The sequence below is a fragment of the Oncorhynchus mykiss genome, chromosome 12 (genome assembly GCF_013265735.2).
Source record: "Oncorhynchus mykiss isolate Arlee chromosome 12, USDA_OmykA_1.1, whole genome shotgun sequence".
NCBI classification, from domain to species: domain Eukaryota; kingdom Metazoa; phylum Chordata; class Actinopteri; order Salmoniformes; family Salmonidae; genus Oncorhynchus; species Oncorhynchus mykiss.
The window spans coordinates 94,737,771-94,765,272 of NC_048576.1; the positions used below are offsets into that span (position 1 = coordinate 94,737,771).

General features: G+C 46.0%; 1 protein-coding gene across 3 annotated transcripts in view; it reads right to left on the reverse strand.

Annotated features, from left to right (window-relative positions):
* The window catches only part of LOC110485321 (protein tweety homolog 2-like), a 72,328-nt gene that overhangs the window by 23,827 nt on the left and 20,999 nt on the right, over nucleotides 1–27,502 (reverse strand). For 2 of the 3 annotated variants that reach the window (XM_036939322.1, XM_036939323.1), the window contains exons 3-4: nucleotides 23,582–23,693; nucleotides 1,347–1,567 (exon numbers count right to left, since the gene is read on the reverse strand). In XM_036939322.1, coding sequence (XP_036795217.1) covers nucleotides 1,347–1,567; nucleotides 23,582–23,693 — 333 coding nt within the window. Of the gene's footprint in view, nucleotides 1–1,077; nucleotides 1,117–1,346; nucleotides 1,568–23,581; nucleotides 23,694–27,502 lie in introns of those variants that run through there. The other variant, XM_036939324.1, reaches the window with a different exon arrangement.

A 27,502-nucleotide genomic window follows, 5' to 3' on the forward strand; every position in this document is an offset into this window, starting at 1 on the left:
AAAGAGAGAGGTAGGAGGTGGGAGTGAGAGAGAGAGGTATGGGGTGAGAGTGGGAGAAAGAGAGAGAGAGAGAGGTATGGGGTGGGAGTGGGAGTGAGAGTGAGAGTGAGAGTGAGAGAAAGAGGTAGGGGGTGGGAGTGGGAGTGAGAGTGAGAGTGAGAGAAAGAGAGAAAGGTAGGGGGTGGGTGTGGGAGTGAGAGTGAGAGTGAGAGAAAGAGAGAGAGGTAGGGGGTGGGAGTGGGAGTGAGAGTGAGAGAAAGAGAGAGGTAGGGGGTGGGAGTGGGAGTGAGAGTGAGAGAAAGAGAGAGAGGTAGGGGGTGGGAGTGGGAGTGAGAGAGAGAGGTAGGGGGTGGGAATGGGAGTGAGAGAAAGAGAGAGAGGTAGGGGGTGGGAGTGGGAGTGAGAGAACGAGAGAAAGAGAGAGAGAGGTAGGGGTGGGAGTGGGAGTGAGAGAACGAGAGAAAGAGAGAGAGGTAGGGGGTGGGAGTGAGAGAAAGAGAGAGAGGTAGGGGGTGGGAGTGGGAGTGAGAGAACGAGAGAAAGAGAGAGAGGTAGGGGTGGGAGTGGGAGTGAGAGTGAGAGAAAGAGAGAGAACAAGAGAAAGAGATAAATAAAGAGTGCCTTCCATCCCCCTCTGCCCTCAGTGAAACAACACCTCTTCATCAATACATACCGGATCCTCCACTGGCACAGTACCCCCTCTAGCAGTCACTTCATAACACACTGGCTCACCAGCCTTGGAAAACCAATATATATAGGTGTCAGATTACACCAGTCAGTCAGGCCGGAGCAACAGGCCCAGTCTAGAGCCTTGACTACAGTCAAGAGACACATAGACTGGCTGGTAGTCACCATGAGGAGTTATAATAGACATAGGTCAGTGACAGCAGCACTTCACTGGTCTGTCTGTCTGTCTGTCTGTCTGTCTGTCTGTCTGTCTGTCTGTCTGTCTGCCTGCCTGCCTGCCTGCCTGCCTGTCTGTCTGTCTGTAATCTGTCTGATCAGCGATGGCCGACAGGTCTGTCTGTCTGTCTGTCTGTCTGTCTGTCTGTCTGTCTGTCTGTCTCCTCCTCTCACCTGTAGTACTCTACGTAATCTGTCTGATCAGCGATGGCCGACAGGTCTGTCTGTCTGTCTGTCTGTCTGTCTGTCTGTCTCCTCCTCTCACCTGTAGTACTCTACGTAATCTGTCTGATCAGCGATGGCCGACAGGTCTGTCTGTCTGTCTGTCTGTCTGTCTGTCTGTCTCCTCCTCTCACCTGTAGTACTCTACGTGATCTGTCTGATCAGCGATGGCCGACAGGTCTGTCTGTCTGTCTGTCTGTCTGTCTGTCTCCTCCTCTCACCTGTAGTACTCTACGTAATCTGTCTGATCAGCGATGGCCGACAGGTCCACCTTGGCCTTGCTGAGGTCCGGCATGGCGGTCAGCTGTCTGATGATGTTGTCAGCCATCTGACCCATGAACCTCAAGGCCTGGACATAGTCTCCCCGCGCAGCAAAGATCTCATCCAGACGATTCAGGTGCTGCTGCAGACCCACCTCCATACTGCCCAGAGAACTGGAGACCTGGAAGAGAGAGAGAGAGAGATGAGATAGAGAAGATGGAGGGCGAGAGAGAGAGAGATGAGATAGAGAAGATGGTGGGCAGGAGAGAGAGAGATGAGATATAGAAGATGGAGGGCGAGAGAGAGAGATGGGATAGAGAAGGGGTCGAGAGAGACATGGAGAAGGGAAGAGAGATGGAGAAGGGGAGAGAAAATGAGAGCGAGAGAGAGAGGTTATTAACAACATCTCATTCAGGTCTTTTACATGCTGCTGCAGAACCACCTCCATAATAAAGGTGGAGAGAGAGAGAGAGAGAGAGAGAGAGAGAGACTAGAAGGACAAAGGGGAAGAGGGAGAGGGAGATTTATTGACTGTTCAATAGGGTTAAAGGGAGTGTTTTTGTACTAGAGAGATAGTTAACATGACAGGACAGATTTAGGAGTCATGTACAGCTCTGTATAATGTATGTACAGCACGTACGTGTGTGTGTGTGTGTGTGTGTGTGTGTGTGTGTGTGTGTGTGTGTGCACCGAAGTGAATGTTGGCATGTATATGCATATCTGTGATCTAGAATGGCCCTACTGAAGAGTTCAGTGACTTTCAACGTGGCACCACCATAGGATTGCCACCTGTCCAACAAGTCAGTTCATAAAATCTCTGCCCTGCTAGAGCTGCCCTGCACTCATCATCCTCAGCTTCCCATTGGCTCATTAATCATCCTCAGCTTCCCATTGGCTCATTCATCATCCTCAGCTTCCCATTGGCTCATTCATCATCCTCAGCTTCCCATTGGCTCATTCATCATCCTCTGCTTCCCATTGGCTCATTCATCATCCTCAGCATCCCATTGGCTCATTCATCATCCTCAGCATCCCATTGGCTCATTCATCATCCTCAGCTTCCCATTGGCTCATTCATCCCACCTCCCCACTGTACCTCTTCCCCAGGTCGTTGGTGTAAAAGAACATGTGTTAAAATCAACTTACCAGGTGAACTGAGGGTGTAGTGGCTCGGTTCTAACATCTACAGATGGCCACTTCTAGAGACACTTTCCCCGGCTCGGTTCCAACATCTACAGATGGCCACTTCTAGAGACACTTTCCCCGGCTCGGTTCCAACATCTACAGATGGCCACTTCTAGAGACGCTTTCACGGTTCCAACATCTACAGATGGCCACTTCTAGAGACGCTTTCACCGGCAGGGTTCCAACGTGTTTCCCCGTTAAAGGACTTGACAGAGTTCTTGTTCTTGTGTCAACTACTCACAAAAAGGTCCAGGTTTGTCGCACAGACTCCAGTTGATGAATGGTTCAACCGTTGCGCCACTCGGGCGGCCTCAAATCTAATCTTAACAACATCTTTCCAAGTTATGGAGTTGGAACTGTAGAACACTTCATCTTTATCATTGAACTGAATTGGAAATCAATATTTAAACATTTCCCAGTTTATTGGAATTTATTTGTAAAATAATTGACTGCGGGATTTCTTTAAAATCATTTAAACTTTCAAAAAGGGACTCGCACATCTGAGCTATCTTTGTTGTAGGTGCATGGTAACAGATGAATAAGATGAGAAAAAACATAAACCTCTTGCTAGTATCCTTATCCACTCCGCTGTCCCTGTGCCTGGGCTGCAGTCCTCTCTCTTCCCTCTCCTCTCTCTTCCCTCTCCTCTCTCTTCCCTCTCCTCTCTACTCCCTCTCCTCTCTCTTCCCTCTCCTCTCTCTTCCCTCTCCTCTCCTCTCTACTCCCTCTCCTCTCCTCTCTACTCCCTCTCCTCTCCTCTCTACTCCCTCTCCTCTCTCTTCCCTCTCCTCTCCTCTCCTCTCTATTCCCTCTCCTCTCTACTCCCTCTCCTCTCTCTTCCCTCTCCTCTCTCTTCCCTCTCCTCTCTACTCCCTCTCCTCTCTACTCCCTCTCCTCTCTCTTCCCTCTTCTCTCCTCTCTCTTCCCTCTCCTCACTCTTCCCTCTCCTCTCTACTCCCTCTCCTCTCTCTTCCCTCTCCTCTCTACTCTCTACTCCCTCTCCTCTCTACTCCCTCTCCTCTCTACTCCCTCTCCTCTCCTCTCTTCCCTCCACTCTCTACTCCCTCTCCTCTCCTCTCTCTCCTCTCTCTACTCCCTCTTCCCTCTCCTCTCTCTCCTCTCTACTCCCTCTCCTCTCTACTCCCTCTCCTCTCTCTTCCCTCTCCTCTTTCTTCCTCACTCTGCTTCTCTCTCCTCTTCCACTCTGCTGCTCTGCTGTCCCTGTGTCTGGGCTGCAGTCCTCTGGGTCTTCAGGGAAGTCTGGTCTCTTCTTCTCCTGGTCTTCAGGTTTACAGTGATCACAGCACAGACCATCCCCAGAAGAGCACAGCCCATCAGTGAAGAGTACACTCTGTAGAACGTGGAGTTGATGCCAAACGGGTCCCACACCAGCAAGAGGGTCTTAGTTACTGAGACGCACATCCCTTCATAGAAGACAGCACACCAGTACTCCCCACTGTCCGCCAGTGAGAGCTTAGAGAGGACCAGAAAGGAGGGAGGGTGAGATGCATTCATTCGGCCAACCAAGTCTTGGGGCAAGTTTGCTAGTTGTAATCTTGTGTCCAGAATGACATTGTCCACCTGAGCAGTCCGTCTGTACCACACTACCCTGTTAGACTCAGTGAGATTATAGTTACAGCCGAGAACAACCTCTTCTCCCTCTGAGAAAAACTCTGTGAGAGGCTCAGCCTTGGGGCACACCAGGAGAGCATAGCGTTTTGTGTATCTGTACGTTCCTTGTAACTTCTCAGAGCACCCATACCACCCTGAGTGGTTGAGCATCAGTGATGGGATGACCAGGGAGAAGTTCCCTGATGTTCTTCCGTCTGTCAGGTACATCTGCTTCCCTCCGCTAGTGAGATGACTGGGGACCCAGCTGATGTATCCAAAGCGGATACTCTCCCACCTCGTCTCTGTCCCAGTGGGGTCATCATGGTTAAAGCAGGGCAGTACAGCCTCCTCTCCTACTGAGAGAACAACATACTGTAACTTATGTCCCAGATTAAAGACCAGGCTGTAAACACAAAGCTGTCCCCCCAGTCCCATGCACCAGTAATACGACTCCAGGTCCTTTATGGTGATGTTGGCGATGTGGAGAGAGGAGCTGTTCTCAGCTAGCTGCACTCTGTTGTCTCCGTTTTCATCCTCCCTGAACCATCTGACTGTCATGTTGGCATCTTCCCTTGTGCCCTCACACTGCAACTCTACCCTGTGTCCTAAATTAACCTGCAGAATCGTTTCTTCATTTGATCCACTGCAGACTAGGAGGTCCTTGCTGTCCCGGCGTGACACCCTGCCATCTGTCCAACACTCCATCCTGTACCGTCCAGAGTCTGACTGAGTGAGACTGTTGACATAGAGAAGTGGTTTCTCCAGTACCAGTCGATCCCTAAACTCAGCAGCCAGGGTGGAATTCTCAAGTGGGTTTGAAGTGTTCCACAGTAGCAGGCTCTCTCCAGCTGAGGATCTTAACATCAAACAGTAGTCTTCTCCTTCATCATTAGGAATGTAAAAGGTACAGTTGTCTCCTTCATCTTTGATGTCCTGGTCTGTAAGGACAGTTCTGATTAGAACAGCCAGTTGAATGACGAGATGTATGAGCCAAGCCATTCTACTCTGAGAAGTCTGTCAAGCATGTGAATCTTATATGAGACATTTCTGTTATGTTTTCACTCTGATGATACAGTTGATCATATCTATTAATCTGAGTTTCTGGAGGCCGGAAGAGGCAGGGAAGAGTTAGCAGAGGTGTTAAAACACCACAGAAGACAACACGATGACGATGGTGGAAAGAGGTGTTTTTATTTTAACGTTGTGGTCTGAAGGTTGCGTATCTTTTAGATGTCCTTTCTGAGATCAGAAGTTTATCCTAATATTCTCTCCCTGCAGACACACAGGACAAGCAGTACTGCTTAGTTTATCTGTGACTCAGTATTCATTTACTTTATTCAACTTTATAGTTTTTTAATTATTATTTAACCTTTATTTATGTATATTGTTTCCATCCAAAGTTTTTATGAGAATAAAGTAATGCGCAGCCTACCTGCACAGTCTACCTGCACAGCCTACCTGCACAGCCTACCCGCACAGCCTACCCGCACAGCCTACCTGCACAGCCTACCTGCACAGCCTACAGCCTACCTGCACTGTACCTGTGAGCTGTTGGCTTGAGCACACACGCCAAGACCAGAGTAGGCAAATGTCCGTAACGCACCAGTTTTTGTGACGACTGTTGAAAATGGAAACTTTTGATGTTTATTCGGTACATGAAAACTCAGGTGAAAAAGTCCATTGTGTGTGTGCACTATGTCATCACATACTAATTTATATCCCCAACAAGTCTGTTTGGTGGAAACACCACCACTGGTTGGATAATGCTCTTTTTGTTTTATATTTGCATGAAAATCTGGTCGCCAACTGGATGGAAACCTAGCTACAGAGATAAAAATGTATTTCACAAGAAAGACCTGTTGGACAGTTTGCTTGAAGGGGACCATGGTTCTGCCGTGGGTAGCCTAAGAGCCCTGGCGTGTCCCTGTACCATAGGCGATTTGCCAAGGGGGATGGGGGGGACATGTCCCTCCTCAATATTCAGAACAGATCAATTCTTTATCCAAAATAATTTATTTAAAATGACATTTAAAAAAATGGGGTCCCCAGATATCACATGAACACGTCATAAACAACGGCATAAACAACGTCATAAACAACGTCATAAACAACGTCATAAACAACGTCATAAACAACGTCATGAACACGTCATAAACAACGTCATAAACAACGGCATAAACAACGGCATAAACAACGTCATAAACAACGTCATAAACAACGTCATAAACACGTCATAAACAACGTCATGAACACGTCATAAACACGTCATAAACAACGTCATAAACAACGGCATAAACAACGTCATAAACACGTCATAAACAACGTCATAAACAACGTCATAAACAACGTCATAAACAACGTCATAAACAACGTCATAAACAACGTCATAAACACGTCATAAACAACGTCATAAACAACGGCATAAACAACGTCATAAACACGTCATAAACAACGTCATAAACAACGTCATAAACACGTCATAAACACGTCATAAACAACGTCATAAACACGTCATAAACAACGTCATAAACAACGGCATAAACAATGTCATAAACAACGTCATAAACACGTCATAAACACGTCATAAACACGTCATAAACAACGTCATAAACAACGTCATAAACAACGTCATAAACAACGTCATAAACAACGTCATAAACACGCCATAAACACGTCATAAACACGTCATAAACAACGGCAAAATGTGTAGAATTGCAGGAAATCAGCTTTAACGGTTTGACTTTGTGCCCTAAAAATGGTCCAAATCCTTCTCTTTCTCAATGTTCAAACAGAAATAAATAGGGTGTGCCTTTGGTAAAAAAATATATATTTCTTAAGTGTATTAATTATGAAATGATGAAAAATATGAACAACATTCCACCCATGAGGCCACTGGAGGGCGATTTGGTCATTTGACGACAGGAAAGGGGAACCAGAATATAACGTTTTGAAAGTGATATTTTCACTGGACAGTTACTGTAAAACGTTTTCTCTCAGCTTCATGGCAAAATGTTTCACTCTGCCCCATGACAAAATGTGTAGAATTGCTAAAAATGTGCTTTAAAACTGCAACATTTTCTCTCGGACTCATGACAAAATGTGTAGAAATGTTTCTCTCTGCCAATGTACAAATGTGTTGAAATGTTTTTCTAAAATAAAAATCTTGGGGGTTGGGGGACAATCCACTTATCCATCCACTTATCCATCCACTTATCCATCCCCTTATCCATCCACTTATCCATCCCCTTATCAATCCACTTATCCATCCACTTATCCATCCACTTATCCATCCACTTATCCTTCCACTTATCCATCCACTTATCCATCCACTTATCCTTCCACTTATCCATCCACTTATCCTTCCACTTATCCATCCACTTATCCTTCCACTTATCCATCCACTTATCCATCCACGTATCCATCCACTTATCCTTCCACGTATCCATCCACGTATCCATCCACTTATCCATCCCCTTATCAATCCACTTATCCATCCACTTATCCATCCACTTATCCATCCACTTATCCTTCCACTTATCCATCCACTTATCCATCCACTTATCCATCCACTTATCCTTCCACTTATCCATCCACTTATCCATCCACTTATCCTTCCATTTATCAATCCACTTATCAATCCACGTATCCTTCCACTTATCCTTCCACTTATCCACCCACTTATCCATCCACTTATCCATCCACTATCCCATCCACTTATCCATCCACTTATCCTTCCACTTATCCTTCCACTTATCCACCCACTTATCCATCCACTTATCCATCCACTATCCATCCACTTATCCATCCACTTATCCATCCACTTATCCATCCACTTATCCTTCCATTGATACTGTTTTCAAATGACCCCTCCATATACAGTACTTCCCAAAATACCCCTCAAGAGAGGCATATACAGTAAGACATGTCAAATGGTTTAGAATAGCAGGAAATGCATTTTAAAAATGTTCCCAAAACAATTCAGGGGGAGGACCCCCCGTCGCCTGTTCTTCCTCCCCAATATCTACACCACAATTTTGCCCTTTATAGACACAGATTTAGACTTAGAGCAAAAGGTTACATAAGCCTCATGATCATCTTACAGAGTGATTTCTGGTTTTAAAATGTTCTTCATCAATGTGCGTTATAAGGAGGCGATTATTTACCTTTAGTTTAGTCAACTGAGAAATACATAAGTAACCCTAACCCTTTTTAAATTCAGTTGAAGAAAACTTTTAAATTGGAAAGAACATCATATCTTTGCAACCCTCATAAGACACAGAATCTTCAAACCACAAAACTTTAAAATACCCACTTGTTTTTCCATCATCAGCTTCCTGTTTTTACATGTGGTATTTAACCACGTCTGCTAGCTCTGCTCTGACACTTCAGCTCCTCAGAGGAAACCACATCTTATCAGAGTACTGCTAGGCGTTATCTAGGGATCTATGGGCTCTGGTCAAAAGTATATAGGGAATAGGGTGCCATTTGGCATGTAACCTATAACATGCTAATGTTGCCATGGTGAAGGGAGAGAGTAGTAATAACAAGATGTCTGTCTGTCCGTCCGTCCGTCCGCCCGCCTGCCCACCTACACCATGATGGCCATCATTTAGTTGTGCGGCTGCCAGCCAAATAACGTTGTACATCTGTTGTCATCAGATTCATGTATTTTCTGTGAACAGCCCCCACCCCCCCCCCGACACACGTCAATTTCTATGGGAACAAACACTGTTCATAATATTCTTGTTGGCAGAAAGAACATGTTGCAATTTTAGAGATAATTTTCTTGCAATTCTATACATTTTGCCATGTCTAATGTGTGTTCATGTGATATTTGAGTGACTCAAACATTACAACAAAATCTAAGGGCTAAAAACCATTAGCTGACATGGGCTAGTTGGTGGACATTTCTGACAGGTTATACATATCTCTCTAAGGTCTGTAATGACTGACATGACAAGAGGAACTGATGATGTGCTACCCAATTTCCAAAGTGCACCTTGTGCATTCTACTATTACAACTTCAAGAGACCCCCTTACGGGGCGCGCCCCGCAGTTTGGGAACCACTACTCTATAGCAGCAAAAAAAAAAAACACTGTTGACTTTCAATATAAAATGCAACCCCTGTCAATACACAGCTGGACTCACCTGCTCCCACTTTCATCGTTGTGCTCTTTACAAACACGTGATAGACCAGCTGTTCTGGCGAACTATAGTACGTTTTATAATGTGTAGTAAGAAAGCAGCCCATCTCCTGTTTCCATAGTGTGAGGAAGCTTAATGTACCAGTACACCACTTGGACAGGATGCTAGTCTACCCCCAATCTAGCGACTTAATGCACCAGTACACCACTTGGATAGGATGCGAGTCTACCCCCAATCTAGCTCCTTAATGCACCAGTACACCACTTGGACAGGATGCTAGTCTACCCCCAATCTAGCTCCTTAATGCTGAGCGCCAAGCAGTGACGCATTAGGCCACATTTTTACAGTCTTCGGTGTGACTCAGCTGGGGATTGAACTCATAACCCTTCACATTCTGAGGGCAGACCTCTAACCACAAGGCCACTGAGTCAGACAAAAGAAGAACGTGATCTGCTTTATATCCTAATGTAAGTAGAGTGGGTGTGGAGGGGTTGGAGGGAGGGAGGATAGGGAGAGAGCATATGTGTAATGATGTACACATGCACATGTGTGTGTGTGACTGTCAGATGTGGGGGGGTGTGGTGGGATACAGATGGTCGCGGGTTGATGATATCACAATGAGTGTATCTGCCATTGATACATTCCGTAGATTATAAATGACTGTCAAATAACTGTCAGCTTTGATTCAAATCAAATCAAATCAAATGTTATTTGTCACATACACATGGTTAGCAGATGTTAATGGTCACATACACATGGTTAGCAGATGTTAATGGTCACATACACATGGTTAGCAGATGTTAATGGTCACATACACATGGTTAGCAGATGTTAATGGTCACATACACATGGTTAGCAGATGTTAATGGTCACATACACATGGTTAGCAGATGTTAATGGTCACATACACATGGTTAGCAGATGTTAATGGTCACATACACGTGGTTAGCAGATGTTAATGCGAGTGTAGCGAAATGCTTGTGCTTCTAGTTCCGACAATGCATTAATAACCAACAAGTAATCTAACTAACAATTCCAAAACTACTGTCTTGTACACAGTGTAAGGGGATAAAGAATATGTACATAAGGATATATGAATGAGTGATGGTACAGAGCAGCATAGGCAAGATACAGTAGATGGTATTGAGTACAGTATATACATATGAGATGAGTATGTAAACAAAGTGGCATAGTTGAAGTGGCTAGTGATACATGTATTACATAAGGATACAGTCGATGATATAGAGTACAGTATATACGTATGCATATGGGATGAATAATGTAGGGTAAGTAACATTATATAAGGTAGCATTGTTTAAAGTGGCTAGTGATATATTTACATCATTTCCCATCAATTCCCATTATTAAAGTGGCTGGAGTTGAGTCAGTGTCAGTGTGTTGGCAGCAGCCACTCAATGTTAGTGGTGGCTGTTTAACAGTCTGATGGCCTTGAGATAGAAGCTGTTTTTCAGTCTCTCGGTCCCAGCTTTGATGCACCTGTACTGACCTCGCCTTCTGGATGATAGCGGGGTGAACAGGCAGTGGCTCGGGTGGTTGATATCCTTGATGATCTTTATGGCCTTCCTGTGACATCGGGTGGTGTAGGTGTCCTGGAGGGCAGGTAGTTTACCCCCGGTGATGCGTTGTGCAGACCTCACTACCCTCTGGAGAGCCTTACGGTTGAGGGCGGAGCAGTTGCCGTACCAGGCGGTGATACAGCCCGCCAGGATGCTCTCGATTGTGCATCTGTAGAAGTTTGTGAGTGCTTTTGGTGACAAGCCGAATTTCTTCAGCCTCCTGAGGTTGAAGAGGCGCTGCTGCGCCTTCTTCACAATGCTGTCTGTGTGAGTGGACCAATTCAGTTTGTCTGTGATGTGTATGCCGAGGAACTTAAAACTTGCTACCCTCTCCACTACTGTTCCATCGATGTGGATAGGGGGGTGTTCCCTCTGCTGTTTCCTGAAGTCCACAATCATCTCCTTAGTTTTGTTGACATTGAGTGCGAGGTTATTTTCCTGACACCACACTCCGAGGGCCCTCACCTCCTCCCTGTAGGCCGTCTCTGAAGATGTTGCAGGGTCTCCCTATCCAGCAGGACCTGAGCCAGGAGGACCTCAGCAGGACCCGAGCCAGGAGGACCTCAGCAGGACCTGAGCCAGGAGGACCTCAGCAGGACCTGAGCCAGGAGGCCCTCAGCAGGACCTGAGCCAGGAGGCCCTCAGCAGGACCTGAGCCAGGAGGACCTCAGCAGGACCTGAGCCAGGAGGACCTCAGCAGGACCTGAGCCAGGAGGACCTCAGCAGGACCTGAGCCAGGAGGACCTCAGCAAGACCTGAGCCAGGAGAACCTCAGCAGGACCTGAGCCAGGAGGCCCTCAGCAGGACCTGAGCCAGGAGGACCTCAGCAGGACCTGAGCCAGGAGGACCTCAGCAGGACAGTTTCCAACCAGACAGTTTCTGGACAAACCACCCGCAACACCTGCAAAATTAACACTTCTATGTCTAGTACTGACCTCTAGTAGAACTCTACCATGTCTAGTACTGACCTCTAGTAGAACTCTACCATGTCTAGTACTGACCTCTAGTAGAACTCTCCTATGTCTAGTACTGACCTCTAGCAGAACTCTACCATGTCTAGTACTGGTCTCTAGCAGAACTCTACTATGTCTAGTACTGGCCTCTAGCAGAACTCTCCCATGTCTAGTACTGGCCTCTAGCAGAACTCTACTATGTCTAGTACTGACCTCTAGCAGAACTCTACTATGTCTAGTACTGACCTCTAGCAGAACTCTCCCATGTCTAGTACTGGCCTCTAGCAGAACTCTCCCATGTCTAGTACTGGCCTCTAGCAGAACTCTACTATGTCTAGTACTGACCTCTAGCAGAACTCTACTATGTCTAGTACTGGCCTCTAGCAGAACTCTCCCATGTCTAGTACTGGCCTCTAGCAGAACTCTACTATGTCTAGTACTGACCTCTAGCAGAACTCTACTATGTCTAGTACTGACCTCTAGCAGAACTCTCCCATGTCTAGTACTGGCCTCTAGCAGAACTCTCCCATGTCTAGTACTGGCCTCTAGCAGAACTCTACTATGTCTAGTACTGACCTCTAGCAGAACTCTACTATGTCTAGTACTGACCTCTAGCAGAACTCTCCCATGTCTAGTACTGGCCTCTAGCAGAACTCTCCCATGTCTAGTACTGGCCTCTAGCAGAACTCTACTATGTCTAGTACTGACCTCTAGCAGAACTCTACTATGTCTAGTACTGACCTCTAGTAGAACTCTACCATGTCTAGTACTGGCCTCTAGCAGAACTCTACTATGTCTAGTACTGACCTCTAGCAGAACTCTCCCATGTCTAGTACTGGTCTCTAGCAGAACTCTACCATGTCTAGTACTGGCCTCTAGCAGAACTCTACTATGTCTAGTACTGACCTCTAGTAGAACTCTACCATGTCTAGTACTGGTCTCTAGCAGAACTCTACCATGTCTAGTACTGGCCTCTAGCAGAACTCTACTATGTCTAGTACTGGCCTCTAGCAGAACTCTACTATGTCTAGTACTGACCTCTAGCAGAACTCTCCTATGTCTAGTACTGGCCTCTAGCAGAACTCTCCATTTCCATGCTCCACCCAACTGTTAAATGACACACCATATAGCCCAGGGGCCTATGAAATGCCTACCTAAGAACATTATTAGAGCCAATGCCTTAAATCTGCGCCCCCAAATATTGTTGTTGTAGTATATACAGTACCAGTCAAAAGTTTGGACACACCTACTCATTCAAGGGTTTTTATATATTTAAAAACAGTTCAGCTAGTATCTTAGACTTGGCTATGTTGACAGTATCAAAACCAATCCTAGTTCAGCTAGTATCTTAGACTTGGCTATGTTGACAGTATCAAAACCAATCCTAGTTCAGCTAGTATCTTAGACTTGGCTATGTTGACAGTATCAAAACCAATCCTAGTTCAGCTAGTATCTTAGACTTGGCTATGTTGACAGTATCAAAACCAGTCCTAGTTCAGCTAGTATCTTAGACTAGGCTATGTTGACAGTATCAAAACCAGTCCTAGTTCAGCTAGTATCTTAGACTAGGCTATGTTGACAGTATCAAAACCAATCCAGTTATGTGCTAGTAAATTGCATCACCATGCTTCAGTCTCCACCTTGGTGTTGTTGACATTCTCCTCAGGCCCCCTCAGTTTCCTGAATGAGTCCCAGTAGTTAGCTAGTGTTGTAACGCCACAGTTTCCTGAGCTGCATAACACACACACTGACGCACACACACACACAAAATACCATACCATACAGAACCAATCAAATGTTTGAACACACCTACTCATTCAAGAGTTTTTCTGTATTTGTACTATTTTTTCTAAATTGCAGAATAATAGTGAAGACATCAAAATGATGAAATAACACACATGGAATCATATAGTAACCAAGAAAAAGTTCAACAAATCAAAATCCATTTTAGATTTTACATTCTTAAAAATAGCCACCCTTTGCATTGATGACAGCTTTGCACACTCCTGGCATTCTCTCAACCAGCTTCATGAGGTAGTCACCTGGAATGCATTTCAATTAACAGGTGTGCTTTGTTAAAAGTAAATTTGTGGAATTTCTTTCCTTCTTAATAATGCGTTTGAGGCAATTAGTTGTGTTGTGACAAGGTAGGGGTGGTATACAGAAGATACCCCTATTTGGTAAAATACCAAGTCCATATTATGGCAAGAACAGCTCAAATAAACAAAGAGAAACAACAGTCCATCATTACTTTGAGACAGAAAGTTTCTTCAAGTGCAGTCGCAAAAAACCATCAAGCGCAATGTAGAAAATAGTAAAAATAAAGAAAAACCCTTGAGTAGGTGTGTCTAAACTTTTGACTGGTAGTGTATATACAGTAAATAGTATTATTGTTCCTGCTGTATCGGTCAACAGTAGTGAAATTCATAGGGAAGAGAGTACCACTTGGAACACAGTAACCTGACAGTATGGAGCCAGAGAGAGCAGCTATGTGGTAAGACAGTAAGGACACAATGTAACACATCCTCGTCTCCTCCCCAGGTCCCTCGGGAAGGTCTCTGATTGCCAGGAAACTGCTCTGATGCCCTGCCCCCACCACACACCACAACGTTCATCTTTCACCCCAGCCCGACCAACAGGAAGGAGAGGTGGAAGCCTCACAGCCTTTAGGTCTACCTGGTCTGGAAGGAGAGGTGGAAGTCTCACAGCCTATAGGTCTATAGGTCTACCTGGTCTGGAAGGAGAGGAGGAAGCCTCACAGCCTATAGGTCTACCTGGTCTGGAAGGAGAGGTGGAAGTCTCACAGCCTATAGGTCTACCTGGTCTGGAAGGAGAGGTGGAAGCTTCACAGCCTATAGGTCTACCTGGTCTGGAAGGAGAGGTGGAAGCCTCACAGCCTATAGGTCTATAGGTCTACCTGGTCTGGAAGGAGAGGTGGAAGCCTCACAGCCTATAGGTCTATATGTCTACCTGGTCTGGAAGGAGAGGTGGAAGCCTCACAGCCTATAGGTCTACCTGGTCTGGAAGGAGAGGTGGAAGCTTCACAGCCTATAGGTCTACCTGGTCTGGAAGGAGAGGTGGAAGCCTCACAGCCTATAGGCCTATAGGTCTACCTGGCCTGGAAGGAGAGGTGGAAGCCTCACAGCCTATAGGTCTATAGGTCTACCTGGTCTGGAAGGAGAGGAGGAAGCCTCACAGCCTATAGGTCTATAGGTCTACCTGGCCTGGAAGGAGAGGTGGAAGCCTCACAGCCTATAGGTCTATAGGTCTACCTGGTCTGGAAGGAGAGGAGGAAGCCTCACAGCCTATAGGCCTATAGGTCTACCTGGTCTGGAAGGAGAGGAGGAAGCCTCACAGCCTATAGGCCTATAGGTCTACCTGGCCTGGAAGGAGAGGTGGAAGCCTCACAGCCTATAGGTCTATAGGTCTACCTGGTCTGGAAGGAGAGGAGGAAGCCTCACAGCCTATAGGTCTATAGGTCTACCTGGTCTGGAAGGAGAGGTGGAAGCCTCACAGCCTATAGGTCTACCTGGTCTGGAAGGAGAGGTGGAAGCCTCACAGCCTATAGGTCTACCTGGTCTGGAAGGAGAGGTGGAAGCCTCACAGCCTATAGGTCTATAGGTCTACCTGGTCTGGAAGGAGAGGTGGAAGCCTCACAGCCTATAGGTCTATAGGTCTACCTGGTCTGGAAGGAGAGATGGAAGCCTCACAGCCTATAGGTCTACCTGGTCTGGAAGGAGAGGTGGAAGCCTCACAGCCTATAGGTCTACCTGGTCTGGAAGGAGAGGTGGAAGCCTCACAGCCTATAGGTCTACCTGGTCTGGAAGGAGAGGTGGAAGCCTCACAGCCTATAGGTCTATAGGTCTACCTGGTCTGGAAGGAGAGGTGGAAGCCTCACAGCCTATAGGTCCACCTGGTCTGGAAGGAGAGGTGGAAGCCTCACAGCCTATAGGTCTGCCTGGTCTGGAAGGAGAGGTGGAAGCCTCACAGCCTATAGGTCTACCTGGTCTGGAAGGAGAGGTGGAAGCATATCTCTGGATCATACCGTACATGTATAAAGTAAACTATACATTCAGAGAGACACTGTATTCGGAGACATACTGTAAGTAAGATATATATATTGTATAGTGTCTGAGTCTCCAGCTAACTGGGGTCTTTCTCTGTTGTAAATTAAATCCAGAATTCATCAAATTCCATAACAGTCACACCGTATTGTTCTTTTTCATTGACGTCATGCAACCTCAAAAAAAATCTTTATTTGTCCTACTTCCTCATTGATTTCTTTTATATATATTTTTTTTGAATTTTACCCCTTTTTCTCCCCAATTTCGTGGTATCCAATTGTTGTAGTAGCTACTATCTTGTCTCAACGCTACAACTCCCGTACGGGCTCGGGAGAGACGAAGGCTGAATGTCATGCGTCCTCCGATACACAACCCAACCAGCCGTACTGCTTCTTAACACAGCACACCTCCAACCCGGAAGCCAGCCGCACCAATGTGTCGGAGGCTACACCGTGCACCTGGCAACCTTGGCTAGCGCGCACTGCGCCCGGCCCGCCACAGGAGTCGCTGGTGCGCGATGAGACAAGGAGATCCCTACCGACCAATCCCTCCCTAACCTGGACGACGCTAGGCCAATTGTGCGTCGCCCCACGGACCTCCCGGTCGCGGCCGGTTACGACAGAGCCTGGGCACGAACCCAGGGACTCTGATGGCACAGCTGGCAGTACCGTACAGCGCCCTTAACCACTGCGCCACCCGGGAGGCCCTCCTCATTGATTTCTAAGCAGCACACCCTGGTAACAAATGGCCTTCAGAGAACTTATGAGAGAAATGAAGAATTCCCCCCAAAAATAACCACATAGTGGTGGAGGTGTGGCTAACTATCAATGTAACGTATGGATCTGTTCGTCCCTGCATCTAACAGACTAGAACTGATAGTCTTGGGCCCTGTTCAGTAAGGGGCATGACATCCCAAAATGTTTTGTAACACAACATGAATATCTGTCTTCTTAAAGAGACAGGTAATACCTTCTCGTTTCGAAACGTTTCCACCTTCTGAACACTACCCAGGTAATGACTAGTCTAGCAGGTTTCCAGAGTAGAGTGGTTATTTACATGGGGCCGAGGCCTGCCGCCAAACCATCAGTGGCCCTGTGCCCCGTTTCACTCTGTGGCCCCTGACTGTGTGGGCCCTGGCTGTGTGGTTGTGTGGTCCCTGGCTGTGTGGCCCCTGACTGTGTGGCCCCTGGCTGTGTGGCCCCTGGCTGTGTGGTTGTGTGGCCCCTGGCTGTGTGGCCCCTGGCTGTGCGGACCCTGGCTGTGCGGCCCCTGGCTGTGTGGCACCTGGGCTGCTCTCAACTCAGTCTCTCACCACAGAGAGAAGAGGCTGCCAGCACTGTCACACAGTGACAGACACAGGTTGTGTCTCAAGTTGCACTCCATTCCCTAAATAGTGACCAGGCTGGTCAAAAGTAGTGCACTACATAGGGAATAGAGTGGCATTTGGGACACAAGACAGAGAGCTGATAGAACCACTGTTAATTTAAGAGGGGGGATTTTACCAGACAACACGCCCCAGCGTCATCAAACCAGATAAGCTGGTTGGAATAGGGAAGCATTTGAGGAGACATCTTAGGACCTTTGGGGAGATTCCAACACTCTACCTCAGTGCATTTACAACTGCCACAAATTATATTTATAAAACATGTTTGTTACTACTTCCTGTTCTGGTTTAAATAAGGAAGTCTCTGTTTGTTTCCCCGGAGGACTGTTCACTACAATCAATCCCAGCATAGATGGCAGGCCCCAGGAATCACACTGGACCACAATGGGAAACTCCCGGGACACAAAACAACCTGGAGGTACCCTGCCGTTCAAAAGTTTGGGGTCACTTAGAATTGTCCTTGTTTTTGAAAGAAAAGCATTTTTTTTTGTCCATTAAAATAACATCAAATTGATCAGAGATACAGTGTAGACATTGTTGTAAATTGCTATTGTAGTTGGAAATTTTCTGATTTCATGTGGAATATTTACACAGGTGCGTAGAGGCCCATTATCAGCAACCATCACTCCTGTGTTCCACTGGCACGTTGTGTTAGCTAATCCAAGATTATCATTTTAAAAGTCTAATTGATCATTAGAAAACCCTTTTGCAATCATGTTAGCTCAGCTGTAAACTGTTGCCCTGATTAAAGAAGCAATAAAACTGGCCTTCTTTAGACTAGTTGAGTATCTGGAGCATCTGGAGTGTGTGTGTGCTTGGTGTGAATGGTGTGTGTGTGCGTGGTATGTGTGTGTGAGTGATGTGTGTATGTGTGTGCATGTGTGAGTGGTGTGTGTATGTGTGTGTGTGTGCATGTGTGAGTGGTGTGTGTATGTGTGTGTGTGCATGTGTATAACCTGGATGTTTATAGGGAGTTATGAGAGTAATGTGTCCAGAAACACTGAAAGGAGCTGAACCACCATTAGTACAGACAGATGGAGAGATAATCCCTGTTCTACTTCCTGACTAACAGACCCTCTACTACCCCAGACTATTACTACCTTCTAACAGACCCTCTACTACCCCAGACTATTACTACCTTCTAACAGACCCTCTACTACCCCAGACTATTACTACCTTATAACTAACAGACCCTCTACTACCCCAGACTATTACTACCTTCTAACAGACCCTCTACTACCCCAGACTATTACTACCTTCTAACAGACCCTCTACTACCCCAGACTATTACTACCTTCTAACAGACCCTCTACTACCCCAGACTATTACTACCTTCTAACAGACCCTCTACTACCCCAGACTATTACTACCTTCTAACTAACAGACCCTCTACTACCCCAGACTATTACTACCTTCTAACAGACCCTCTACTACCCCAGACTATTACTACCTTCTAACTAACAGACCCTCTACTACCCCAGACTATTACTACCTTCTAACAGACCCTCTACTACCCCAGACTATTACTACCTTCTAACTAACAGACCCTCTACTACCCCAGACTATTACTACCTTCTAACAGACCCTCTACTACCCCAGCCTATTACTACCTTCTAACAGACCCTCTACTACCCCAGACTATTACTACCTTCTAACTAACAGACCCTCTACTACCCCAGACTATTACTACCTTCTAACAGACCCTCTACTACCCCAGACTATTACTACCTTCTAACAGACCCTCTACTACCCCAGACTATTACTACCTTCTAACAGACCCTCTACTACCCCAGACTATTACTACCTTCTAACAGACCCTCTACTACCCCAGACTATTACTACCTTCTAACAGACCCTCTACTACCCCAGACTATTACTACCTTCTAACAGACCCTCTACTACCCCAGACTATTACTACCTTCTAACAGACCCTCTACTACCCCAGACTATTACTACCTTCTAACTAACAGACCCTCTACTACCCCAGACTATTACTACCTTCTAACAGACCCTCTACTACCCCAGACTATTACTACCTTCTAACAGACCCTCTACTACCCCAGCCTATTACTACCTTCTAACAGACCCTCTACTACCCCAGACTATTACTACCTTCTAACAGACCCTCTACTACCCCAGACTATTACTACCTTCTAACAGACCCTCTACTACCCCAGACTATTACTACCTTCTAACAGACCCTCTACTACCCCAGACTATTACTACCTTCTAACAGACCCTCTACTACCCCAGACTATTACTACCTTCTAACTAACAGACCCTCTACTACCCCAGACTATTACTACCTTCTAACAGACCCTCTACTACCCCAGACTATTACTACCTTCTAACAGACCCTCTACTACCCCAGACTATTACTACCTTCTAACAGACCCTCTACTACCCCAGACTATTACTACCTTCTAACAGACCCTCTACTACCCCAGACTATTACTACCTTCTAACTAACAGACCCTCTACTACCCCAGACTATTACTACCTTCTAACAGACCCTCTACTACCCCAGACTATTACTACCTTCTAACAGACCCTCTACTACCCCAGACTATTACTACCTTCTAACAGACCCTCTACTACCCCAGACTATTACTACCTTCTAACAGACCCTCTACTACCCCAGACTATTACTACCTTCTAACTAACAGACCCTCTACTACCCCAGACTATTACTACCTTCTAACAGACCCTCTACTACCCCAGACTATTACTACCTTCTAACAGACCCTCTACTACCCCAGACTATTACTACCTTCTAACAGACCCTCTACTACCCCAGACTATTACTACCTTCTAACACCCTGCTACTGCACCTCACCCCTCTAACTCTCCCCTATTCATCACCCTGTTACTACACCTCACCCCTCTACCTCTCCTCTACCTCTCCTCTACCTCTTCTCTATTCATCACCCTGTTACTACACCTCACCCCTCTACCTCTCCTCTACCTCTCCTCTATTCATCACCCTGTTACTACACCTCACCCCTCTACCTCTCCTCTATTCATCACCCTGTTACTACACCTCACCCCTCTACCTCTCCTCTACCTCTCCTCTATTCATCACCCTGTTACTACACCTCACCCCTCTACCTCTCCTCTACCTCTTCTCTATTCATCACCCTGTTACTGCACCTCACCCCTCTACCTCTCCTCTACCTCTCCTCTATTCATCACCCTGTTACTACACCTCACCCCTCTACCTCTCCTCTACCTCTCCTCTACCTCTTCTCTATTCATCACCCTGTTACTACACCTCACCCCTCTACCTCTCCTCTACCTCTCCTCTACCTCTTCTCTATTCATCACCCTGTTACTGCACCTCACTCCTCTACCTCTCCTCTACCTCTCCTATATTCATCACCCTGTTACTGCACCTTACCCCTCTACCTCTCCTATATTCATCACCCTGTTACTGCACCTCACCCCTCTACCTCTCCTCTACCTCTCCTCTATTCATCACCCTGTTACTGCACCTCACCCCTCTACCTCTCCTCTACCTCTCCTCTATTCATCACCCTGTTACTGCACCTCACCCCTCTACCTCTCCTCTACCTCTCCTCTACCTCTCCTCTACCTCTCCTCTACCTCTTCTCTATTCATCACCCTGTTACTGCACCTCACCCCTCTACCTCTCCTCTATTCATCACCCTGTTACTACACCTCACCCCTCTACCTCTCCTCTATTCATCACCCTGTTACTGCACCTCACCCCTCTACCTCTCCTCTACCTCTCCTCTATTCATCACCCTGTTACTGCACCTCACCCCTCTACCTCTCCTCTACCTCTCCTCTATTCATCACCCTGTTACTGCACCTCACCCCTCTACCTCTCCTCTACCTCTCCTCTACCTCTCCTCTATTCATCACCCTGTTACTGCACCTCACCCCTCTACCTCTCCTCTACCTCTCCTCTATTCATCACCCTGTTACTGCACCTCACCCCTCTACCTCTCCTCTACCTCTCCTCTATTCATCACCCTGTTACTGCACCTCACCCCTCTACCTCTCTTCTACCTCTCCTCTACCTCTTCGCTATTCATCACCCTGTTACTGCACCTCACCCCTCTACCTCTCCTCTACCTCTCCTCTATTCATCACCCTGTTACTGCACCTCACCCCTTTACCATTTCTCTATTCCATCACCCCTGTTACTACACCCCCCCACTTCCATTCCATCCACCCCCTCTAAACCCCCACTTGAATTCCATCACCCCCCGCCACACTCCACGGGCTGGAAGCAGGTCACCACCAGAAGGGACCAGGCTCCACCACCAGTCACCCCCTACCAGGACTGGGGGATCATAAGGGGATAGAGCCCCCCCCCCCCCATTTTACTGGGACAGATGATGAACCCTCCATTAACAAAGGAAACCTTTGTTGCGTGTAAAATAAGCTGGTAGTTGTTATTTACCGAACTGGATAACAACAGACCACTACAGTGATATTTACAGAGTCCATAACAACATACCACTACAGTCATATTTACAGAGTCCATAGCAACAGACCACTACAGTGATATTTACAGAGTCCATAACAACAGACCACTACAGTGATATTTAAAGAGTACATAACAACATACCACTACAGCGATATTTACAGAGTCCATAACAACATACCACTACAGTGATATTTACAGAGTCCATAACAACAGACCACTACAGTGATATTTACAGAGTCCATAACAACAGACCACTACAGTCATATTTACAGAGTCCATAACAACAGACCACTACAGTCATATTTACAGAGTCCATAACAACATACCACTACAGTCATATTTACAGAGTCCATAACAACATACCACTACAGTGATATTTACAGAGTCCATAACAACAGACCACTACAGTCATATTTACAGAGTCCATAACAACAGACCACTACAGTCATATTTACAGAGTTCATAACAACATACCACTACAGTCATATTTACAGAGTCCATAACAACATACCACTACAGCGATATTTACAGAGTCCATAACAACAGACCACTACAGTGATATTTACAGAGTCCATAACAACAGACCACTACAGTGATATTTACAGAGTCCATAACAACAGACCACTACAGTCATATTTACAGAGTCCATAACAACAGACCACTACAGTCATATTTACAGAGTCCATAACAACATACCACTACAGTCATATTTACAGAGTCCATAACAACATACCACTACAGTGATATTTACAGAGTCCATAACAACAGACCACTACAGTCATATTTACAGAGTCCATAACAACAGACCACTACAGTCATATTTACAGAGTCCATAACAACATACCACTACAGTCATATTTACAGAGTCCATAACAACATACCACTACAGCGATATTTACAGAGTCCATAACAACAGACCACTACAGTGATATTTACAGAGTCCATAACAACAGACCACTACAGTGATATTTACAGAGTCCATAACAACAGACCACTACAGTGATATTTACAGAGTCCATAACAACAGACCACTACAGTGATATTTACAGAGTCCATAACAACAGACCACTACAGTCATATTTACAGAGTCCATAACAACAGACCACTACAGTGATATTTACAGAGTCCATAACAACAGACCACTACAGTGATATTTACAGAGTCCATAACAACAGACCACTACAGTCATATTTACAGAGTCCATAACAACATACCACTACAGTGATATTTACAGAGTCCATAACAACATACCACTACAGTGATATTTACAGAGTCCATAACAACAGACCACTACAGTGATATTTACAGAGTCCGTAACAACAGACCACTACAGTGATATTTACAGAGTCCATAACAACATACCACTACAGTCATATTTACAGAGTCCATAACAACAGACCACTACAGTCATATTTACAGAGTACATAACAACAGACCACTACAGTCATATTTACAGAGTCCGTAACAACAGACCACTACAGTCATATTTACAGAGTCCATAACAACATACCACTACAGTCATATTTACAGAGTCCATAACAACAGACCACTACAGTGATATTTACAGAGTCCATAACAACAGACCACTACAGTCATATTTACAGAGTCCATAACAACAGACCACTACATTGTAGCTAGAAGGACTGGGGTTATACAAGACAAATAGCTACTAGCTGTATTGAATATTGAAAAACAACATTTTAATGGGAGACTGGCATGAAAATGGAAGCTACGCACACTGACCTCAAGTTACAATTCTGCCCCTTAGCCAACTGTACCAGTGTACAGGACTCTACTGAGCTGTGTCCTGGTATCTTACCAAGCTGTTGAGGCCACCCAGAGTGTGGTTGGCATTGTGGAGGGAGTAGGTCAGCTGATACACCCCGTCATTGGTCTGACTGTTACCATAGAAACCCACTCCAACAGCAGAGCTGCAACAGAAGAAATCAACATTAAAAACAGAGAACTTTTTAACATTTCTTCATGTTCACATTGGAACTAAATCTTGGTCCAAATCAAGTATCAAACAAAATTGCTTTTACAAAATAGTCGCGGGAAAGATTTGAGGGGAGGGGCACTTTGTTTCATCTTCATCTGTAACTCAATCAAACCAATGAAAACGTCTGAATCAAAGGCACAAAGAAGAGTGCTATTGAACTGAGATGTATCCCACAATACTGCCTGTCTGCCATATGCAGCCTATTACACTGCAGCTCTCTATAGGAAGAAGAGAGGTCTCTGAAGGGTGATTATAGCTCTCGCCTATTACACTGCAGCTCTCTATAGGAAGAAGAGAGGTCTCTGAAGGGTGATTATAGATCTCGCCTTTCCTTCTCTCTTTTCTCCAATATATCCTCCTTCTTTCCTTCCTTCCGCTCATCTGTCTCCTCACCCCGTCGCTAGACTTCACACTGAGCAACATGTGTCATTGTGTCGTTGTGACACATTGGTTAAATATATCCTCTTTCTCTGTAGAGGAAACGTCTCTCTCTCTCAAGTACAGGACACTCTGATACCCTGTTTCACACAACTGAGCTAAGCTGAGCTGCACTGGCATGGTTACCTCTATACCAGGCGGTGTCAGAGGACCTGTATCCCAGAATGGACAGGCTGCTCTGACATGGATAATGACTCCAGTACATCACTGGGACCCAGCTCCCTGCCACCCAGGACCTCTATACCAGGCGGTGTCAGAGGACCTGTACCCCAGAATGGACAGGCTGCTCTGACATGGATAATGACTCCAGTACATCACTGGGACCCAGCTCCCTGCAATCCAGGACCTCTATACCAGGCGGTGTCAGAGGACCTGTACCCCAGAATGGACAGACTGCTCTGACATGGATAATGACTCCAGTACATCACTGGGGCCCAGCTCCCTGCCATCCAGGACCTCTATACCAGGCGGTGTCAGAGGACCTGTACCCCAGAATGGACAGGCTGCTCTGACATGGATAATGACTCCAGTACACCACTGGGACCCAGCTCCCTGCCATCCAGGACCTCTATACCAGGCGGTGTCAGAGGACCTGTACCCCAGAATGGACAGGCTGCTCTGACATGGATAATGACTCCAGTACATCACTGGGGCCCAGCTCCCTGCCATCCAGGACCTCTATACCAGGCGGTGTCAGAGGACCTGTACCCCAGAATGGACAGGCTGCTCTGACATGGATAATGACTCCAGTACACCACTGGGACCCAGCTCCCTGCCATCCAGGACCTCTATACCAGGCGGTGTCAGAGGACCTGTACCCCAGAATGGACAGGCTGCTCTGACATGGATAATGACTCCAGTACATCACTGGGGCCCAGCTCCCTGCCATCCAGGACCTCTATACCAGGTGGTGTCAGAGGACCTGTACCCCAGAATAGACAGGCTGCTCTGACATGGATAATGACTCCAGTACATCACTGGGACCCAGCTCCCTGCCATCCAGGACCTCTATACCAGGCGGTGTCACATTTTTTCCACATTTTGTTATATGACAGCCTTATTCTAAAATAGATTAAATACATTTTTCCCTCACCAATCTACACACAATACCCCATAATGACATCACAATACCCCATAAAAATACCCCGAAAACACCCTCAAGACACCCCCAAAACACCCTCAAGACACCCCCAAAACACCCCAAAAATACCCCAAAGCAAAAACCTTTTTTTATTTAGAAATGCACCTTTTTTGGTACCCTTCTCCAGATCTGTGTCTCGACACAATCCTGTCTCTGAGCTCGATGGATAATTCCTTCAACCCCATGGCTTGGTTCTTGCTCTGACATACACTGTCAACTGTGGGACCTCATATAGACAGGTGTGTGACTTTCCTAATCATCATGTAGGTGGACTCCAATCAAGTTGTAAAAATTAAATAATTGTTCTAATCACACCGGTTTGAGCGAACACTGCAGAGACCACTGTTGAATGATCACACTCGTGTGTTCGTAAGTGTCAACGGGTTAAATCAACCCAAATCCCCAAAACCACAGCCCCAAGGGACGAGACACGGACAGAAACCTGTCTGGCACCATGCATTCTCAACCTTCCTTTAGGCTGTGTTGTAACAGGACACGTTTGCCTAGACATTACAATGCTACTACCTCCCAGTAGACCTGTACTCATGTCCCCCATTAATAATTATACTTGTCCATCACATCTGGTACCAGTGAGGTCATTATGTTAGAGGTCATAGGTTAGACACACTGGGACAGGTTTTAGGGAGGTTCTGTGTCCCTGAGGATGTAAGTCATCAATCACTGTATTGGACAGTGTCACACCCTGACCATAGTTTGCTTTGTATGTTTCTATGTTTTGTTTGGTCAGGGTGTTATCTGAGTGGGCATTCTAAGTTGTGTGTCTAGTTTGTCTGTTTCTGTGTTTGGCCTGATATGCCTCAATCAGAGGCAGGTGTTAGTCATTGTCTCTGATTGGGAACCATATTTAGGTAGCCTGTTTGGTGTTGGGTTTTGTGGGTGATTGTCTCCTGTGTCAGTATTTGTACCACACGGGACTGTTTCGGGTTTTCACAGTTCTTGTAGTTTATTCATGTGTAGTTTCTTTATTAAAGAACCATGAATTATAACCACGCTGCATTTTGGTCCGCCTCTCCTTCCCAGGAAGAATCCCGTTACAGACAGAGCAGACCAGGATCTCTGTCATGGTGCACCAACCCCCATCCCACCCTGTATGCACACTGACCTTCATATCCATCAGTCATTCACTAGCTGCCAATGTTCTAGTCTGGTCACTAACTGTACATGTTCTAGAGTCTGGTCACTAACTAACTGCCAATGTTCTGGAGTCTGGTCACTAACTAACTGCCAATGTTCTGGAGTCTGGTCACTAACTAACTGCCAATGTTCTGGAGTCTGGTCACTAACTAACTGCACATGTTCTAGAGTCTGGTCACTACCTAACTGCCAATGTTCTGGAGTCTGGTCACTAACTGCACATGTTCTAGAGTCTGGTCACTAACTAACTGCCAATGTTCTGGAGTCTGGTCACTAACTAACTGCCAATGTTCTGGAGTCTGGTCACTAACTAACTGCACATGTTCTAGAGTCTGGTCACTAACTAACTGCCAATGTTCTGGAGTCTGGTCACTAACTGCACATGTTCTAGAGTCTGGTCACTAACTAACTGCCAATGTTCTGGAGTCTGGTCACTAACTAACTGCCAATGTTCTGGAGTCTGGTCACTAACTAACTGCCAATGTTCTAGAGTCTGGTCACTAACTGCACATGTTCTGGAGTCTGGTCACTAACTAACTGCCAATGTTCTAGAGTCTGGTCACTAACTGCACATGTTCTAGAGTCTGGTCACTAACTAACTGCCAATGTTCTGGAGTCTGGTCACTAACTAACTGCCAATGTTCTGGAGTCTGGTCACTAACTAACTGCCAATGTTCTGGAGTCTGGTCACTAACTAACTGCACATGTTCTAGAGTCTGGTCACTAACTAACTGCCAATGTTCTGGAGTCTGGTCACTAACTGCACATGTTCTAGAGTCTGGTCACTAACTAACTGCCAATGTTCTGGAGTCTGGTCACTAACTAACTGCCAATGTTCTGGAGTCTGGTCACTAACTAACTGCACATGTTCTAGAGTCTGGTCACTAACTAACTGCCAATGTTCTGGAGTCTGGTCACTAACTGCACATGTTCTAGAGTCTGGTCACTAACTAACTGCCAATGTTCTGGAGTCTGGTCACTAACTAACTGCCAATGTTCTGGAGTCT